Raw genomic sequence first — 19,429 nt, 5'->3', positions numbered from 1 at the left:
ATAGACAATGCCTTCTGGCATGAGAAATTTAATGCCTGCATCTGTGACTTTTTTCTCAATAATAGAATCCAAAGTTGGCATTTTGCATCATAATTAAAAGTCAATCTTGCACTGTATAGTGACTTCTGTCATTCTTTTCATTCACATAAACTGCAATATTGAAATGTCAGAAACTCTCTCAATGTGTTTTTCTGAATGTAGTAAATACACAGGTACATCAAATACTAGAAGACTTTTTTCTCTAGTAACACTCCTGTATTTGCATATAGCATTGCCATATTAATGGTAGCTTATGCATCGTCTCATTAAAAGTTTTTCGACAGATATGTTCTCCTTCATTGACAAGCATCAGTGAGGAAGACAGGGAAGCAAAAACTTCAGAGATAGTTTTTGTGTTGTAGTTCCAAGGTGCAATATCTGAAAGAGATCATGTTGAGACTCAGTAGGATTCTGGATTGGCTTACATTCTGCAAAATTGCTTACAAAATTTTCCCAGTCTGTGAGGATTTTGAGGATTTATTTAGTTGCTATCTTCTAATATGTAATAAATGGTATGCAAAATTATGGTAGTTCTGAATTCTGAAGCTACTTTTTGAAGGTACAATTTGGGTTCTACATTAAACAAAGTTATTATGTATGGCATGCATTTTAAGGATCCACTTGTCTCCCTGAAATGTAAATATCAAGGGCAAAATTAAAGAATAGTCCAAATGACTCTCATGGGCTGTTGCTTATTAAAGAAATTAAGGCATTTAAGAATTTCTGGCTGTAGTTAAGCCAATTCGGATTTGAGGACTGCTTTAAATGACTTCTAAAATTGTGTAATCCATTTAGAATTCCTTAATACAAGCTGCTAGAGAGAGGAGAAAGCTACAAAACAGCACTTACCTCTTTCTTTTCCTCCTTATCTTGAATTCTTGAATTTGTACTTTCATTGATGTAAGAAAGGTTGTTATACCTCTGGAAGCATGGCTTGCACTTCAGTTAATTGGAAAGACCAGACTCCTGTTACAAGTTGAGAGCCTGAAGGGAGGTCCATTGGATGAAGTTGCTCAACACCTTCACTAGTGAGTTTTTAGTAATGACAGATAGGTTGTGTCACAAAAGCTTTGCTCCTTCTCTTTCTTTGTATTCCTTACTTTCTGTGATTTTTGCACACATGTGCCACTGAATATAGTGTGCTATAGCTGCTTCACAGTGAATTATAGCATGCGTCTATCAGTTTGGTATACAAACTAAAGTTGGACTATAGAGAAATAGTGACAGGGCAAAAATACGGGCTTTTGAAATAAACACAGCAGAATTTAGCATGTTCAGTTAACACTTCCAAATGTGGGTGCAATTAATAGAACTTAAAAGTCCAGTCCCTTCTTTCCTTTGCCTCATTTGCAATTAGTGTTATACCTTTGCCAGGAAGTTTTGCTTCAGTGTGCTCATTTAATAGATACTGATTTTGTAATTATAAGCTCTGTTTTCAAAACTAACTCAATTTCTGACATCTTGAAAGACATTTGTAATTAAACATCAGAGTAAGGTGAGTTTCTGGCGTGCTCTGGAGGAGATACCCATATTGCCAGGAGAATGCCTACTGAACACAATGCTCTTCTCGCTGATGAGCTCTAATACTTCTGGTTATGTTTCTGAAATTGGGACATCTGTTTTCTAAAAGATTTTTATTTGTAATACGAAGTCAGTTCACATTCAACTAATGAAACTTATATTCTACAAGGTACTATTGTTTACAGTTCGTTCAGTGAGGTAAACATGAGAAGTTAGGTGAAAAGGCTGGTATTGACAAGAGTTCAAGAGGAAGTAGGAGGCTGGCACACACAGAATTTATGCAGGTCACAAAAATAAGCATAAAACTTGTCAGGATTCAACCAGAAGGAATCTTATGGGCTCAGAGTTTTTTCTCTTTCCAAAAACTGGTCTTTTGCTGCTAATTAATTTGACCTTAAGAAGTAAACAATTTTGAATCAATAATGAGTTGGATAATATGACCTGTCCAAAGCAAGGAAGGGATTTCATGTTCTGATAGATCACTTAGCAGATCAATGACTTTGTACTGTGCTGTGCTTTGGAAAGGAGTTGTAACAACTGGCTCATGTTGATAGTGATAATGGTAATGCATTTTGGGCTCCTAATGCACTGTTTGTCATGTATAATTGATTCTTAATGTCTTAATAAGTTTTTATGTGCATCAGAATTACGCTTTCGTTCTTAAAACATGTTCATAGGCACATAATTGCTGGAACTGAGACAAGCAGATTCATTCCCTAAACCAGAGTACAGTTCCGTACATACATTGATATTAAACATAAGCTACCCACAGAAATTTCTCTTTTTGTTCTGTGGATATATTGAGTGTTTCAGGATTAAGAGCACTGTTTGTAATTTCCTCAGCTCCAGAGGAAAGAAGACGACGTGCTGCTTATGACGTTTCTGATTTTAGGCCTAACAGGCGATGGTGGTTTTGGTTTTTTTCCCTGCTATCTCACTTGTCAAGGCAAGCTTGTTAATGGCATTTGCACTTCAGTGTGTGTAATATTTAAATTAAATTTCTTCACTTTAGATGGTTGTTATTGTTATTCTCAGAAGCTGAAAATCTGTTCGTAGTTTGTACGCAAAATTTGGTTTTTATCACTTTAGCTTGTGTGGTATAGTTCTGTTCAAGATGTGTGTTTAAAATCTGTGTCACCCTTTTCTTAAATTGTATCAGATATATATGTTTTCTTTCTGTGATAAGACTTATGAAAATATATATATTTGTAAACATTTGTATTGTGATGATTTTAGGTCTTGATCCCAGTTGAGATTTTTTTGGGTAAGGATTGGTAGGTCTCCTTCTTTTCTCTCTATAGAGAACAATATTGCAATCTAGAGCTTTTCCACGTACATGCCTCATTAAACATCATTTTGGACTGAAAGATAATTAGTGTCTTAGACTGACTCGCTCATTAAACTCTAAAGCCAAGAGCTACTTGGGGCTGGACTTGTTACAGGGTGCTCTCATCTTAAAATTGTGGTTCACCCCTGCTTGCAAATGAACAGGACAATAGAATCAATGCACAATTGTTTTATCTTTGGTTAACTAAGATAATGATGTTGCCTTAGAAGTCTGAAATAATAAAGCATAGCTGTGTCATTGCCTTTCTTCACCATTCTATATCAATGTTGTGAAAAATCAACTAAAATGCAGAGACTCTGCTGGTGAATGAAATCTTAGCATGCAAGTTAGAAGTACAAATGCACATCTATGTGTGAAATATATCTGTTAAAAATTCTATTTTAAAGCTTTTTCAAATTACATGTTTCCGTTTACAGTACGTAGTCATAATATATAATCAAAACATTATCCTTTGGACAGACTTGCTGTTTTTCCTAAACTTTACAAGTTGCAGGGAAAAACCTGTGGAAGATTTACAGGAAAAAACATGTATTATGCATGATGTATTGATTGTTACGCATAAGTAGTCTGTGTCGGAAGGCTTACCCATTTTTTGGAAGAAGAGGGTGGTGATGTGCCCTAGCTAGTTAAGATGCTATCTAGTTTTTTCCCTTTGCTCCCAAGATGTTTAAACCTCCACCCATAAGCATTTCTAACATTTCTTTTGAGCCTATGAATTTAATAATAATTTCTTGTACCATAGTTGGGGTTCTGCTTTGAAATTTAGACATTGTTGGCCTAGGAATGTACTTTTCAATACTACTTTACTTCTGCCTAGGTTCTGTTAAAAACACATGATGTTTATCTGGAAAGAGGAGTTTCCTTGGTATCAGTAGTAGCCTTGGCTGGATGTAGTCTTAAGAGTTTGTCTGATCCTACCTGTCTTGACTGTTCATCTAGTTTCTTCTTCAGAACTTCTAATGATTAAGTTCCTGGAAAAAATATTTCAATACAGAGTTATTTTTACTGTTGAAGTTTGTTCTAGGTCTATCACAGTAGCGTTTAGTGAAAACCTAGTTTCTGATAAAGGAAATAATGCATGTGGTATCTCCAAATTTTTTTCATAAGCTGGTATTCAGTAGCAATTATGACCAAAGCCATATCTGTACCATGCTCTTCAGAATCTTTCTTCTAATGCTGGATTTACTCTTTTAGCACAATGGTCTATCTGTATATCAAATTGTGATAACATGATTGATCGTGTCCTGCAAACAGTATAGCTGTGTTAGGAAAGATTTCTAGTATGAAGAGTGACATGTTAACTACTTGAGAAATGACATACTAAGGGAGCTGTACTGCTGGAAGCTGTTAAACCAGGAAGCTTCAAGCATGGGTTGTTTTGTGCGATACAGGCATACTGTGGTATATATCACATATGTATGTGTGTGTGTGTGTATACACACATATAAATGTATGTACATTTACATACATGCCTGTGAGTTATACATATCATGGTATACCTGTACCACACAAAAATACATATATAAACGTATTCGTATGTATGTATACCCGTGAGAGATTTATCATGGTATATGTACATGTATATAAACACACATATAATATACAGGCATACTCTGAGATAGACACATGCGAACACCGTGCTACTCAGAATCCTCAAGTAGACTGCAGCAGCACTGTTCACCTAACCCCAACAGAACATTTATTCTCTCAATAAATATAAACTTACTTAGTGGTATGAATTGAGTAATCAATGATTGTAATTCCTGCAGATTACGTACTTGCTCACCCATTTCTCCTCAAACTGTTTTTCAGACATTTGTGAAAGACTACTTCCATCTGCCCTCAGGCAATAAGAAATAAATAATCATTAGTATGCTCAGAATGTAGTTATGGTACAAATACTGCCTAGACTTAGAAATCCACTAGTTCATTTGCTTCGTATAGACTTGCTTTTGCTTACTGAAGTAATTTATATTATTGGCTCTCACTGTAGAGTTTTTACTAAACATGGATGTAGCCATTCCTGTTTTGCATCGTGATCCATTCAAATGATTTTGATCATTTTGAATTTATGATGCAAGAGAGATTGCACCTAATCAAAATGTATCATTTCACCTCTTGTTATAGGGGAGGACTCTTGGTCTGGTGCAATCTTATTTTAGAAAGGATTAGTCTGTCCTTTGGTACTATTACTGTATTACTGTAAATATAAAATGCTTAGCTTGACAGTGGGGACTAGCTAGTGTTTGACATTAACATGAGATTAACTGCTTTGTAGCATTTTTCTAGGACTAAAGTGGACTACCAGACATTCACTAAGCCTTCCTTAGCGTGCAGTCTGTGCAACTGCTCTCTCCAAAATAAGTGGATGGGATTTTTTTTTTTTTTTCTACAGAGGAGAAATTAATATAGGGGAAACAGTTAAGCGAAGAAAAAAATTATCAGCTTTCATGTCAAAATGACATTGCGCCTTCTCTTCAATGACTGTGGATTTCTATTATAAATAAATAATAATATTCAAAGTAATCTTTTAATCAGTCGTAGATTTAATGATGCGTGACTAACTGAGCTTCATTCCGTATTTGTGCAGAGAGAATATTGATAAATCTAGGTGCTTATATTAGTCTTCCACTGACATGAAAAATAATCTGACAATATATTAATACGCATAACTTCATATTCACCTTGTTTATATCAGTCCTATATGTTAATAGTAATTCTGTGTGATAATGCTTTAGTTAGTTGAAACATACATGTTTAATTTCTGGTATTGGATTTTTCTTCTGTTTCATAAATCCTTTTATGATAGTGGTTTGAGGTACCTGTGTTAAAGATGCTGTATTTCTTTCCATCTTAGAGTTGCAGCAGCTCTCCGCAAGTCAGCCTTTTCTTATTGCTAAATAAGGGGCCAGTCTGATAGAGTTTGGTACAGACTAAGAAATCTTGCTGCCTTTTTTCCTCTCTTTAGCCTTGAAGATGGGTCCGAATATAGGTTTTGGGGTTTATGTGGTTTTTGACTTAAGGCATAATAATAATGTACTAAGTGCCCAGGGGTCCACACAACCTGATGCTCTCTCCGGTGCTGGCAACAAGATACACTATTTACAGAGAACACTGCAGTTCCTCCAGTCTGTTTCTCCCACCATCTGTTTCTGGTTGTTGGTGGTGGTTGTTTTTTTTTTTTTCTTTTTTTTCCTCTTTTTTAGTATTTGCCTCTGTTACTATCTTGAAATCAGATGTTTGTGTAGCAGATTTAGTTGGTTGCTCTCTCCTGCTGCAACATTAAATGGAATAGTATTGTAATTGCTCCTGCAGAGAGGCTTTCCCAATAATAGTTCTTGAACAGAGCTTGCGTGCCACTGAAGACCAAATGCTACCTTTCAGGTAGATTTTTAGACTAGTTCTAGTAGGATGCCTAATTTTCATGTGGAATGATGGACAAATTGAAGGTGAGCAAGCCTTTGTCTTGTGATCACCAGCTTTGAGGAGCATAGTGATAGAGGCAGTCATTTTAATATGTGCATTTATGGAATGGTTTCAAAGAAATGGCATTTTGCTGCAAGTAGAGTTTATGCTTCCATAAATTAAAACCTTGCAAGACTTTTAAGAAACTTAGATGATTTTCCCTGAAAGAGTAAAGGGTATTCATGTTGCTTCCTCTTCACATTACTGAAGTAGTAAATCTCTAATAATATGGTTTATGGGAGGAAGTGCAGACATTTTATTATAGTCTATAGATATGTTTCCTGTTACGTAGTCTTTTTAAGCTTGTGTTGCAGAACAACAGCTTCATAAATTGTTTGAACAGAAGCTTGTATATTTGTCTGGGCTAGTAAAAAAAAAAAAAAAGGGAACCAAAATGCATATTCTACAATGCTTTTTGATAATTCACTGTGAATATAGAAGTTAGTTATGGGAAGCACAGCTTTTGAATGCAGCCTTCTTGGATAGAGTTCCTTCGTACTTTCAAAGTCAGTATGCACCTAATCTGAATTGTTTTCTGAACTTAGTTTTATAAAACAGAGTTACTGAAAACACTTTTTTTCCATTTTAACCACAGAGGCAAAGACTTCTTATTTGTCATTGCTTGCTGAATTTCTCTGCGCTTTTATATTTCAGACAAAAGTAAACTACTACTCTTGCTAAGCAGTCATGCATTTAAATATTTTCAAATTGGTGAAAACAGTTAAACTTTAACTGTTATATTGCCTATTTACTTACCAGCTGCTATTCTTTTTACCCAACAAAATTACCATTTGCATCCTTCTAATTTATTTTTCAGTTCTAGAGTTTTACTTCAGTGCTGTTTGTCTCCCTATCCAACTACATAACAACCTATAAAAATATTACAGTAATTCAAGTTCTTCAAGCAAAAAAGTGTGCTCCTTTTCTGACAATAATACCAAATTATTAAACTAATGCAGCCATAACCTAAAAGCTTTGACAATGTTTATTATTCAAACTGCTTTAGTGGTTGATTTCAAGGTTAGCTCTTGAATGTTAAGTTAATAGCTACCAGGGTGCTGTGGTCAGTATAGATTCCCCCCCCCCCCCGCCCCCCCGGTTGAGTTAAGCTTAAAAAGCTGTTTCACTATAATTTTAAGATTACACGATTAGTAGTTCCTTTGGTACCGAGTACAAAATTGAAAATTAAATCAAGATTATGTCTGTGATAGACAGCTGTATTGGTGCCTCATGTATTTGAATGGGCTTGTGAAAAGTTAAATCAGTGGTGTTACAGCTGATACGAATTGTTACTTACAAAGAATATAGAATTGATTTTGTTCTGGGAACAACTTCCTTATTTACAGGATTTTCATTTCCTATATACTGTTTTTCAAGCCATCTTGAATCAAATCTTGAATCTCACATAGTCGCAGCACAATTACAAGGAAATAGGAAAATAAACCATTCTTTTGAAAATACTCTATGCAACTTTTGGACAAATGGCTTACTGTCAAAAAATAATAAAAAGCAGAAACCCCTTAAAACCAAAAAAAGGTCATGTATTTACCTTGACTACACAAAGAATCCTTGGGTTAGCTGGGATGCAAGTCTACAGTGTTAGCTTTGTAGAGCAGCTGCCTGCAGTCAATAAAGAGCATTGATTTGGCCAATTAGTGAAGTGGAGATAATGTGCTGGATGTTCTCACCTCTGGTTCCACATATCAAAAGTTGTTTGTGGCACTGTCTTTTTAAGACTTGACCAAGTTTATATGCACTGTCACTAAAGATTATGTAGTTTGTAGAGTGTAAATTGGCTCCGAAACAAAGTGTATTTGAAATGTTCTGTACTCAATTTAGAGGAAGGATGTGAAATGGTGCAAATGTTACAGTTCTCTTTGAGAAAAGGTGGTGTTGCAGTTGTCTGCTTGTTCTTGAAAGCACATACTTGTAAACTATGCAAGAGGAGACAAAGAACAGAAGATAGAATTTTGTTCTAAAATACATCTTTGAATTGAGAGGAAGTGCTTGTCAAACCACTTTTTATGATTAAATTGAGAATGATTAAGTGGTCTTTATGGATTATGTCATTAAACTCTATTATGGGTTCAGTTTGTTTTAATATTACAATTTGACCAGGAGCTTCTCTGCAGAGACTCTGTCACTTTTCATCTAGTTGTGGAATTTCTTCATGGTATGGTATTGTTTCATCTTCAAAATTGTGATGTCACAATTTCCAGTGGAGATTTTTCTCACGATGTATCAATTAGTGGTTGTTTAATACAAATTACAGGAATAGTGGTTTTCTTTAGAATAGTATATGACAGAATAAGCAATGATTCTTTAGAGTAGCCTCTCTTTTTTTCTTCTTTTTTTTTTTTTGGTGCTGTATTGTGAGTCCTTTACTACTTTTTAATTATCAGTAGCTTTTATTATTCAGACCTACTTTTGATGTTAACAGAGGGTTTCACAGATGTTGGTTTCTAGAAATCAGTTTAATTTCAATAAAAGACAAGTATTTGATCTTTTCTTCGTGTCTATTCCTTAAATCATTTCTGTAACAGAGTACATGCATTGGTAAAGATCATTCATTTAGCCAAGTACATACATTAATAAGGTAAAATCTCTTTGAACCTTAGTTACTTTTTAATCTTTGAATTAGATTTAAAAGAATGAAATATTAGAATTTTTACCAATAAATTTAAATAGAAATTGAATAATTTGAACTAATGGTAGAATTAAGTGGTGACATTTCAACATTAAATATGATGATTTGGTATATTACATTAGATATTTTCACTTAATTTTTATGAAGAGTAGGATTTTTATGAGCAGTAATTCCGAAAAATGTGAGTCTACTTAATGGAATAATTCCTCTTAAGACTATTTATACTGACATTGTTTTTTCCCTTTCTGGAATCTGGAAGCTTTTTACTCATTGTCATTTTTTCTTAGTTTCAGCCCAGACTCTGAAGAGCAACCTTGCTTTAATGGACCAGCAGATCCAGCGCCTAGAACTTGACATTAAGAATTTCCCTAAAACACAAGATGAACATGATAAGTTTGTAGAAAAGATGAGCATATCCTTTTTGTATGTCTTCATTGGTGATCTGAACATCCTGATCGTCTGGTTAAGTATTTACAGCACTTGAAAATAAGTTTTACGTCTCTTCGTCCATGCTTTTATTATAGCGCAGAGAAAAGCGTAACAGAACACACTGAATGTAGAAAACCATATAACCGAGTAGGTTACGCATTTAAAATCAGACTTCCAAGGGGAAAACCAGATAGCTTTCTTGAGGGAACTGGTTATAGTGACCAGTCATAAAGATAGTAGCATGGGCTTTTTGCCTTTAAGAATGGTATTTAATGATAATTGTTGAATCACTTCAATCTAGAAAACTATCAGCAGTACTGTGGAGAGTATTTATTATTTTAGCTTCAGATGTATTGTTTTTTTTGAAGGGAGAGAGTATTCATTTTGTTAATGGTTTTTATTTAAATTTTTTTAACAGATCATTTTAGAGAAAAAATATTTACATTTTTTGTACTCAAGAATGATTAGCCCTTTTATTTCTGTTGGGAATAGAGACTGTAGGTTCTTTAAGCATTAGTAAGTTAAATCTGTGGGAGAATACCACAGATTTGAAATCTGTTTAGCCTGTTCTCCCTCCAAAATTTTCATATATCCAGCTTTACTTTTGCTCAAAAGTACAAAGTAACAAGTATACTGTACATGCAAGAAGCTCACAAAACTGTGAGAACGACTAAGCAGAAGTCCTTTTTTTCTTAAAAAAAATCTCCATGTTTTTATTTTGCACAAAGCACGTGTCTGTATATGTGGAAGTGTTTGAAGTATGGCAAGCGGCCAAGTCCAAGGCATTTTGTGCATTTATAGAAGCTCAGATAGTTCATGTGACATCTATTCTTTCTTACTGCAACCAGACAGAAGTCATGGTTTTACGGGTTTCTCAAAGGAAAAAAAAAAAAAAAAAGAAAAAAAAAAAAAAAAAAGAGGGGACTGATGAAAGCATCTTGGCCTGTATCAGAAATAGTGTGGCCAGCAGGAGCAGGGAAGTGATCGTTCCCCAGTGTCCCTGTACTCGGCACTGGTGAGGCCGCACCTCGAGTCCTGTGTTCAGTTTTGGGCCCCTCACTGCAGGAAAGACATGGAGGTGCTGGAGCGTGTCCAGAGAAGGGCAGCGAAGGTGGTGAAGGGTCTGGAGCACAAGTCTGATGAGGAGCGGCTGAGGGAACTGGGGCTGTTCAGCCTGGAGAAAAGGAGGCTGAGGGGAGACCTTATCGCTCTCTACAACTACCTGAAAGGAGGTGGTAGTGAGGTGGGTGCTGGTCTCTTCTGTTAAGTGACTGGAGATAGGACAAGAGGAAACGGCCTCAAGTCGTGGCAGGGGAGATTTAGATTGCATATTAGGAAAAATTTCTTTACTGAAAGTGTTTCAGGTATTGGAACAGGCTGCCCAGGGAAGTGGTTGAGTCACTATCCCTGGAGGTATTCAAAAAACGTGTAGATGAGGCACTTCAGGACATGGTTTAGTGGGCATGGTTGATGGTTGGACTTGATGGTCTTGAAGGTCTTTTCCAACCTAAATGATTCTGTGATTCTATGTCTAGAGTCATTCATAGCTGCTCATCACATGTAGTAGGTGGATGTAATGAAGAGGTTCTCTTAACTACTGTGTGTTTGGAAAGTAAGTTTTAGCAGGATTAACCATCTGAATGGATTCAGTGACAGAAGTTCACAAGAAGATATTTACTATCTTCTCCATATGGATTTATTTTAAGTTTTTCACAAGACTGCAGAGAAGTAGCTTAAGGGAGACAACTCATGACCAAGTGGAAAATTGTTTCTCAGTACTTACATATTCTCTTCCACCTTGTCTTACTTGCAAGGTTAAGAGACTTGCTAGTAATCACATTTATCAGTTCTTCTATTAAAAAAAAAAAAGCTTATTATTTCCCAGAGATACAGTCATGTCAGAAAATCTTACAATATTGCTTTCTCATGTAATCATGTGCGTAGGCTGAATACTGTCAAGTAAGCCCCACTTTTGTTCGTAAACAAAACCAACATATTGAAATGCACTTTTTGCAACCGTGTGTTCTTGTTAAGCTTGACAGCTCTGTTTTACAGGTTATATACATTATTTTTCAGTTGTGTTGAGTAAATGCTTTGCCATTTGTTGTTTTGCTACCTATGTACTTACTGTACTTACAAAAATGATTGGCATCACTCCAGTGATTTGGTGAGAAAAAAGAGCCAAGCAGGTAATGTTTACCTTTTTCTGCTCTGCGGTTTATCACCTGAATTTTTTAAAGAAAGATTGTCCGACAATGCAAAAGAGTTTTTTAAAAAAACAAAAAAAGTACTAATGCTTTTTTGTATTGGCAAAAATACGAGGATCCTATGAAATTTTTGAACATTAGTTGTTGAAAGTCTCCTGGGCAGCCTTGCTTCAGTGCACGTACATTGATGTCACAGCTAGATTACCAATTCCTGGTAATTAAAATAGGCACCCTGAACTGTAGATGTCTGACAGCTTTTATCATACTAGTGAATTTGGTGCCTTGACAAAATAGATAAGACTGTAAGAAATTAACTGATTCTGCCTAAAGATTTATGTTTTTATAATTAATAGATGACCTGATAAATTGTGGTTTTCTTTTTTAGAAAGTCATCTCCGTTTATATCAAGTGATCAAATTTGTTTCTGCTTATCATTGAATATTTTTAAGTTTTCTACATTCCTGGATTTTTTTTTAGACTGAAGAATAAATGTTAAGGGGGGGGGGGGGGGGGGAGGAAGGAGATGACATCCTAGTCTTCAGTATGTGTTTCTTTTGTTTCTGTCAGCTTGTTGAAGAATTGTTGTTGATAGCATATACTGAGATTAGAAATTTAAAGAATTCCAGGCTGAACATCTCTTTAACTGCTTGAGTGTTTCAGAAAATGAGACATGTCTGAACATAAATCGTCTCTCAGTAGAGAGTTTTAGGATGCAGGAATTATACCATAATTAAAGGCATAGTTTCTTTTTCCCGTTCCTGCTAATAAAGCAAGCTGTTTACTGGTAATTGTGGATGAGACTTTCTTCAGAGAATATGAAAGGAATATTGCTTGGTATCATACTAAGGTAGGAGATCAATCACAATAAAAATACCATTCATAATATTAATTCATAATAATAAAATAAATTAATATTCATAATATAGAAGCAAATGCTATAAAAGAAATTATTTAATTCTAGAGTTTTTTAAGTTTGGTAGTGTGAATGACAAAAAGATGAATAGAAATTCTACTTACTTTTTCATCTAGGATTTTTTTTCTTGACTTATTTCTAAGCAGGATAATTGTGATTTCACTTAATCAGTTTTTTTATTTAGCACATATAACTATTCATCTCTGTGCGTACTATTTGATGTAACTTTTGAATGCCTAAAAATAACCTAAATCTACTTTAGGAATTAAATACAAAGACATGAAAAGTACTATGTTACTATTACACAAACTGTTTAAAAAATTGCAATATATTGCAGACGTAATATGTTCAGGTAAATATACCCCATTGATTAAAAACCTTTGACTTAAAGCTGTTAGAATTAAATTAATGTAGTTTTGACTGCAGTCTGCTAACTTGATGTATATCAAAAGGTTTTAATACATTTTTATTAGTTACAAACTGAGGAAAATGGGTTAATGTTTTCTGAATAGTTTATATTTAAAGTAAGACTATAGGCAACTAAATGAAATAATTTGATAACAGAAGCACGTTCAGTTTTACTTCCTTTAGAGCTGTGCAGATATTCACGTGCATTGGTTCTGTAATTGTGTCAGTGTGACTTCCTCCTTAAGGGTGTCTTATTTTTTCCATTTATGATCTAAGGTTCAATGAGTATAATAGAAGAAATGCAGATGATGTAGCTATAGGTTGATTGCCATCTTTCGTAAGCAGTTAATAACTAGGATATAGTATGATCATCTGATTTGATTTCAAGCATAATAGAACGGTCTCAGCAAATAATGCTACTCACCTTCATACCTTTTTTTAACTAAAAGCATATATCTTATGACAGCATACAATCTTGACTTTAAAAATTCAACTAGTATAAGTTCTGCTACATCTGTAATAGACTGTGCCAATTATTTTTTTCTCAAATATACATAATGATGCTGGTTTGACTCCTTGTGGTATCGGTTTCTAGCCATCGTGACGCTTTAAAAACCATTGAAGTTTTTTGGGACCTGTTTGTTACTAGATATCTTTTCCTCCGTGTGAGAATTTTTATGCTGTGATCAGGTTACTTAAATTTACCTGCAGTAACGTAGTTTAGGATGTTTTCCCCCAGCCTTTACTGGTATTTTTTTAATATGCATTTGAAATACTGATTTCAACTAAAACCAGTATTTCAATAATTTTGTAGCTTCATAGGCATGAAGAGTAAAAAATGTAATAGTATTTATCTTTCTACATCAAAAAACTGGCTCTGTTACCACCATCATTGTAGTGGACCTTTGCATTTAATTAGTAAACACAGTTCAAGGTTATTTCCATGATCACTACTTACTGGGACACAGTTCTGCATCTTGTAAGCGTGTTTGTGTTTTTTGTAATGAGTGAACACTGTGGACTTTTTGAGATAGCTGTATGAAAATACTTCTGTAAGATTCTGAAGTGATTTTTATAGTTGCTGTCTTGCTATCGTGCTTGGATTTTAGTTTGTCTGCCTTATATTGGGATTTTTTGTAAGTATTTAATTGCCTAAGTTTTAAGGAATGCTCACAGCACTCTGAAGTCATTGGGATCATGAAGCTGACCTGCATGGTTGGCCAGCAGAAACAGTTGATTTCAAAATGAGGATTACAGCTATATTGTAACAAAGTAGAATATAGTATGCTTAACAAAAAAAGAGAGAAAAAAAAAAGATATTAAAGTATTCTTTCTGTGAATTTCATGCTATATTAAATAATTTATGTGTGATTCTTGAGACAACTTTTTCATGATCTGATCCATGGCTAGAATTGTACTTTACTTGAAGATCAAATTGTAAATAATTTAACTTTAAATGTGAGAGGGTTGTTTTATAATTAGCCCAGCTTCATGCAACACTGGGGAGTCTGATTCAACAGTTTAGAAAAGTAATTACAGACTATGACAAATCTGGCTTTCACTCCTTGTTTTATTTCAGTGTTTGTGCCTCTAATTGAAGATTTTTTTAAAGTGGAAAACTCTGAATTTTATACTTCCTTTTGCTGTAGGTTTATACGCTGGTTTCTTTTTAGTGATGTTAAAATATGAGTGTCTAGTTGGGGATTGAGAAAGATACTCAGATTAATGGGGTTTAACTTTAAATGTTATTAAGAAAGATTAAAGACAGTAGAATGAGAAGTTATTTCAGAGGGAATAAATGGAAAGTTTTACAGAGTGAACTTATTAATTAATCTTGTCTGAGAACTATGGATATGTAAATAATAAATATTACTTCTGCCCTCCCAACCTGTGCACACCCCCCACAGTGACAAAGGTTTATTTGTCTAGAAAATAGGCAGGAGCTTTGAGCTTTGTTCTAAGGAGAAGTGGTAGATCTAGGGTGGCAGGAGGGCATGCTGTTTGGTCACTGGCCCTTAGGTTCATTCTTTTTGTTATCCTGCTGGTTAGAGAAAATGATCTTTTGCTGCGTTGCTTTTGGACCATGATATAGTTTGTAAGCAATCTTACATTAATTTATTTATATGATGTATGCTAGGTGTACTAGTATATCCGTAAATGAAGATTTTGTGTAGCTTTTCTGCTGTTCAGCTGTATTATTTACCCTAGTAAGTGATACTAACATGCCTGATCTTGTTAAAATCTTTTGCTTACCAGAGCAATAAATGGTGCCACTAGGTTTTTCTAACTGATAGCATACATGGGAAGAATTAAAAACTTATTTTTAAAGAATTGCAAAATTAAGGGAACTATGAATGAAAGAACAAAAATTACTGCAGATAAAAAATTTTCAAAGCAGTGTGCATTTGTCTCATCATTAAATAGAACAACAGCGAACTGTGAACTACTTTTAATTTTCAGGAAGGAACACCATTTGTTAAAACAGAGTCCTTTTTATGTAATAAAAAAAGCTGCCTTCCTGAAAGGCATATATTCTCACTTGATATGTATTTATGCTCATAGTTCTATCTAATTATGACTATTGTTTCACAACTAAATATGAGTTTTATTAGTTCCTTACTTGATGTACTTCAGTTGTAATGAAATGATCTGGGGAGAAGTCTGCTTTAAGTGTGTGTGGGACTTCTGTGTACTGAGAATGTTAGATATTTAATGTGCACTAAACATCAGCTGGTAATTCTCTTGAACGGACCACTGTACTGCAGAGTCCCTTAGAGCAGGCCACTAGGGAAGAAACAAATATACTCTGAAACAGAATCTCAGCATCTGGAAATGGCTGTAAACCATTTTTTCCTCTCTGAGAGTGACTGAGCAGCAGGACGTCATTTACACACTGACATGGAGTGCTGAAAGAATGTTAATGGCATTAACACTCTTGTCATCTGTTAACACTTGGGATTTCCTCCTAGCTTGTTATGGAAAAATAATTCACTTAAAGTGTTTTGAGATGTCATTTTTAGGAAAGCCTGGTTTTGTTTTTCAGACAATTTGAAATGCACGGGTGCCTTCATTTCTGCATGAGAATGTACATTAATATCTGAATTTGCTCATAACTAGGGGCTTCTCAAATATAAACCCGAAGGGGGAAGATTTCTAGGAACTTTTGTATATGCTCCTACATTTGAAGTAACTATCTTTCACCTGAATGTATTTGAAAGTAGGGGCATTTTTCAGTACTTTGGGAACTGGAAAAGAGAACCATTCAATGATTTTTCAAATTCTAGGTCAGGTATAATCCTTAAGACAGTGTTATACATGAGCCTTTTCTTGCAATAGTTATATAAAGTTTTTGTTCTTGATGTCTACAAAAATGACATTTGAGAACACTTTAATTGGAAAGTGCAGTTCTTGACTAAAAGAGTTATTTGGGGAAAATAATTGTTATTTATCCAGATAAAATACTTTTCCTAAATAGTGTCTAGGGAGAGAAGCTCTACGTTACTGAAGTTTGTGCACCAATAAGATTTTTTTTTTCCAGACTTCTCAGAGAACCTGGTTCTTATCCCCTCCCTACTTCCCTCTCTTTCTCTCTTCTCCCCCCCCACCGCCCCACCCAAGTGACAAAAAACTATGTCATCCAAAAAAGGCAGTGCCAAAACACTTACTGTAGTTTGAAAGTTATGAAGTATTAAGTTATGTGATGAATAACAAATAACAAAGGAACAGAAAGGTCTGGCTTCTAGATGTAGCATGATGCCTTTTTTTTTTTTTTTTCCCCCCAGTTATGGTTACATTATACAAATGTAATCAGGGTGTTTCGTTACTCGTAGTGTTGAGCATTTGTTTAAAGTTAAGCCTTCTGCTTACAGTTAAAAACAAACTCCAAGGAACAGTCAGTAGAAAGCACCAGGGAATAAAGTCTTGTTTAAGAAGACTTATGAGTGTGTACAGTGGGAGAAAATGAAAGAAGAGTGATTTATTCTAGTTTATGAGATCAAAATGTCAGCTGCTGTCTCCGCATCTTTCTTACCTCAGAAAAAAATTACTACTTGATTAAATGTCAATTAAAGTCAAACAACTTTTTAATGTTTTCAACCATCAATTGTTAGCCTTTCTTGCTATTATAGAGAAAACAGAACAAATAACACTAAATTCATGTTATTGATATTGTTTGTAAATGAGTAAAGGCTAGAAACAATGGAACTTTAAAAGCAATATTTTTTTTCCAGTGGGGAAAAAAATGGGCTGCTTTAAGCTTCACTCAACTCTTTTGAACTTTGGTTTACTTGATTCTTAAGAGGATCAGCTGAGGCCATCATATGGTCTATTTTGTTACCACCTATGAAACAATTATGAACTTGCTGAAATTTTAGGATCCTGCTTAATGTCAACAAGTTATAATGAGCATCTAGTAGTGGTGCTGGTACTACAGCATTTAATGTGACTTCCCCTATTTGGTATTGATTACTATTTAAAAATATATAATTTTTGTAGTTGTCTGCATTTAAGTATAAGCTAAATTACTACTTCAGAAATAAACTTGTCATTAATTTAATTTTCAATTAGCAATATACAAGAAGAACCCTATTTTTTTCAAAAGTAAAATAGTAAGTAGAAGAAGAAGAAAAAGACTTTGCACTGCCTACTGAAGGTACAGCACAGAGAAGTAACCATTTATTTGCTGTTGAATCTTTGGTTTATGGAGTTTTCTGTTTAAACTGTATCTTCTGTTGTTTCAATATCTTTTCACTTATTGGTGGTTTACAAGTTTCAAGCCCAAGGAAAGACAGCAGAAAAGACCTTCTAAGGTCTTACCTTCCTGGGAAAGAGAGACATTACAGTTGCCTTCTCAATATGCAAGTATGTGCAGTATATTAGAAATACAATTATCACGAAATAATTTTCTTCATTTGAAGGTTCTCTGGTTCCCTTTTACTTTCTGTCTGAGAAGAGTACAGCCAAAATTACTATGTTAGATGAAATATAAAATCATCCTGTATGTTGGCTCTTTCTATGCTGATTTCCTATTTGACTTCTGATTCTTACAAGCCCATACGGGCTGAGGACAACTGCTGAAGTAGGAATGTGAATGGAATTAATTTTAAAGCTATGATTCTGTTGGGCTTCTTGTCTAATCACTTTCATTTCATTGTTCTGTTCTAGTCAGATGTGTAAAATAACAGAAAGGGAAGTGAGAATGCAATCAGCTAGAGACAGATTGGAAGACAATATAGTAAGAGGAGAATGGAAAGTGACCAGTGGATGGAAGAATAAAGATTGAGAATCCCGATTTTTGAGATAAGAGGCACAGTGTCAGAATGACAAGGTTTAGAAATACTTTTATTAGTGGCAGGAAAAGCTCAACATGACAAAAAGATGCGAACTTTTTCTTTCTGTCTACACCCTGAAAGTTACAAATATGTTCTGCGTCTTTGTAAGCCATTCTTAGTATATGCTCACTACTTTTTAAATGGAAAATGCTTTAAGCAGTAAATATAAGTCCTATTATGCTGTACATCTATTGCTTTACAATTCATTTTATACCTAAGGTGGGATTTTTTTTTTTTTTTTTGCTTGTGTCTCTTCAGAATTTCAATTGTACAGATTAATGTGTAGGCTTGCTTTTGACTGTAAGCAACTTTTCCTCCTGTTTTATCTTCAAGTTCTCTGGATTTCTATTACCTTAGTGCATTCCCAGGTATATAAATTGTTCATGTTGCAAGGAACTTTTTGCAGTAGAATTTATATTTGAGTACTAGGAATGCCATTTTTCCCCCTACTACAGACTTGGGTCAATTTGAATTCATTGTTAATGAGATACTAAAGTGCTCTTAAGAACTTCCACCTTCTACTACATATTCTGTAGGCTTTTTACCCAAATTTGCATAGTTGATTGACATGATGAGCAAAGAAAAAAAGAACCAAAACATGTGGTTGGTGTATGTTAGATTTTGCATCCAGGATGCTCTGTTCTAAGTTCAAGTACCTGTAAGAAAGCTAAATTTGTGACTGGAGTATCAGATTTGAGATTTCAGTGAGTTGCTTGACTGACAGCCACCAAATGGGTATGCCCCAAATTCGCATTATTTTGTGTTGCCCCAAATGTAAGAAAAGAATCACTAGAACGCACTTTTGAAAAGGAAATCAACAGTATATCATTTTATGAGAGGTTACACTTAAAAATCTTTTATCTCTGAACACTCGCATCGTATTTAGATGGGTATGCTAAAGCAACCAAGACACACTTGATTAAAGTGATCGTGCTTGTAATTCTCAGAAGTATGTCTGAAGGTCTGACGTATTTCATCAGCATAGGCAGAAAATCCCACTTCTGAAAGCACTGTGATAGAAGATAGGAAGAATTAGTACATATGTATAATCTGCTTTTCTCTTCCAAGCTAGCAGCTTTTTTACAAAATTCAGGGCATCAATGAATAAACAGTGTTTTCTTT

The 19,429-nt window shown here is 34.6% G+C and overlaps 1 protein-coding gene across 6 annotated transcripts in view; it reads left to right on the top strand.

Annotated features, from left to right (window-relative positions):
* Positions 1-19,429, top strand: part of DIAPH2 (diaphanous related formin 2) — a 264,713-nt gene that overhangs the window by 122,306 nt on the left and 122,978 nt on the right. For 5 of the 6 annotated variants that reach the window (XM_052813767.1, XM_052813766.1, XM_052813763.1 and 2 more), the window contains one exon: positions 9,308-9,433. In XM_052813767.1, coding sequence (XP_052669727.1) covers positions 9,308-9,433 — 126 coding nt within the window. Of the gene's footprint in view, positions 1-9,307; positions 9,483-19,429 lie in introns of all 6 variants that reach the window. The other variant, XM_052813769.1, reaches the window with a different exon arrangement.

This window comes from Harpia harpyja, chromosome 18 (genome assembly GCF_026419915.1).
Source record: "Harpia harpyja isolate bHarHar1 chromosome 18, bHarHar1 primary haplotype, whole genome shotgun sequence".
Lineage (NCBI taxonomy): Eukaryota > Metazoa > Chordata > Aves > Accipitriformes > Accipitridae > Harpia > Harpia harpyja.
Note: the sequence above shows the minus strand (reverse complement) of the source record. Positions and strands in the feature narration are given on the sequence as shown.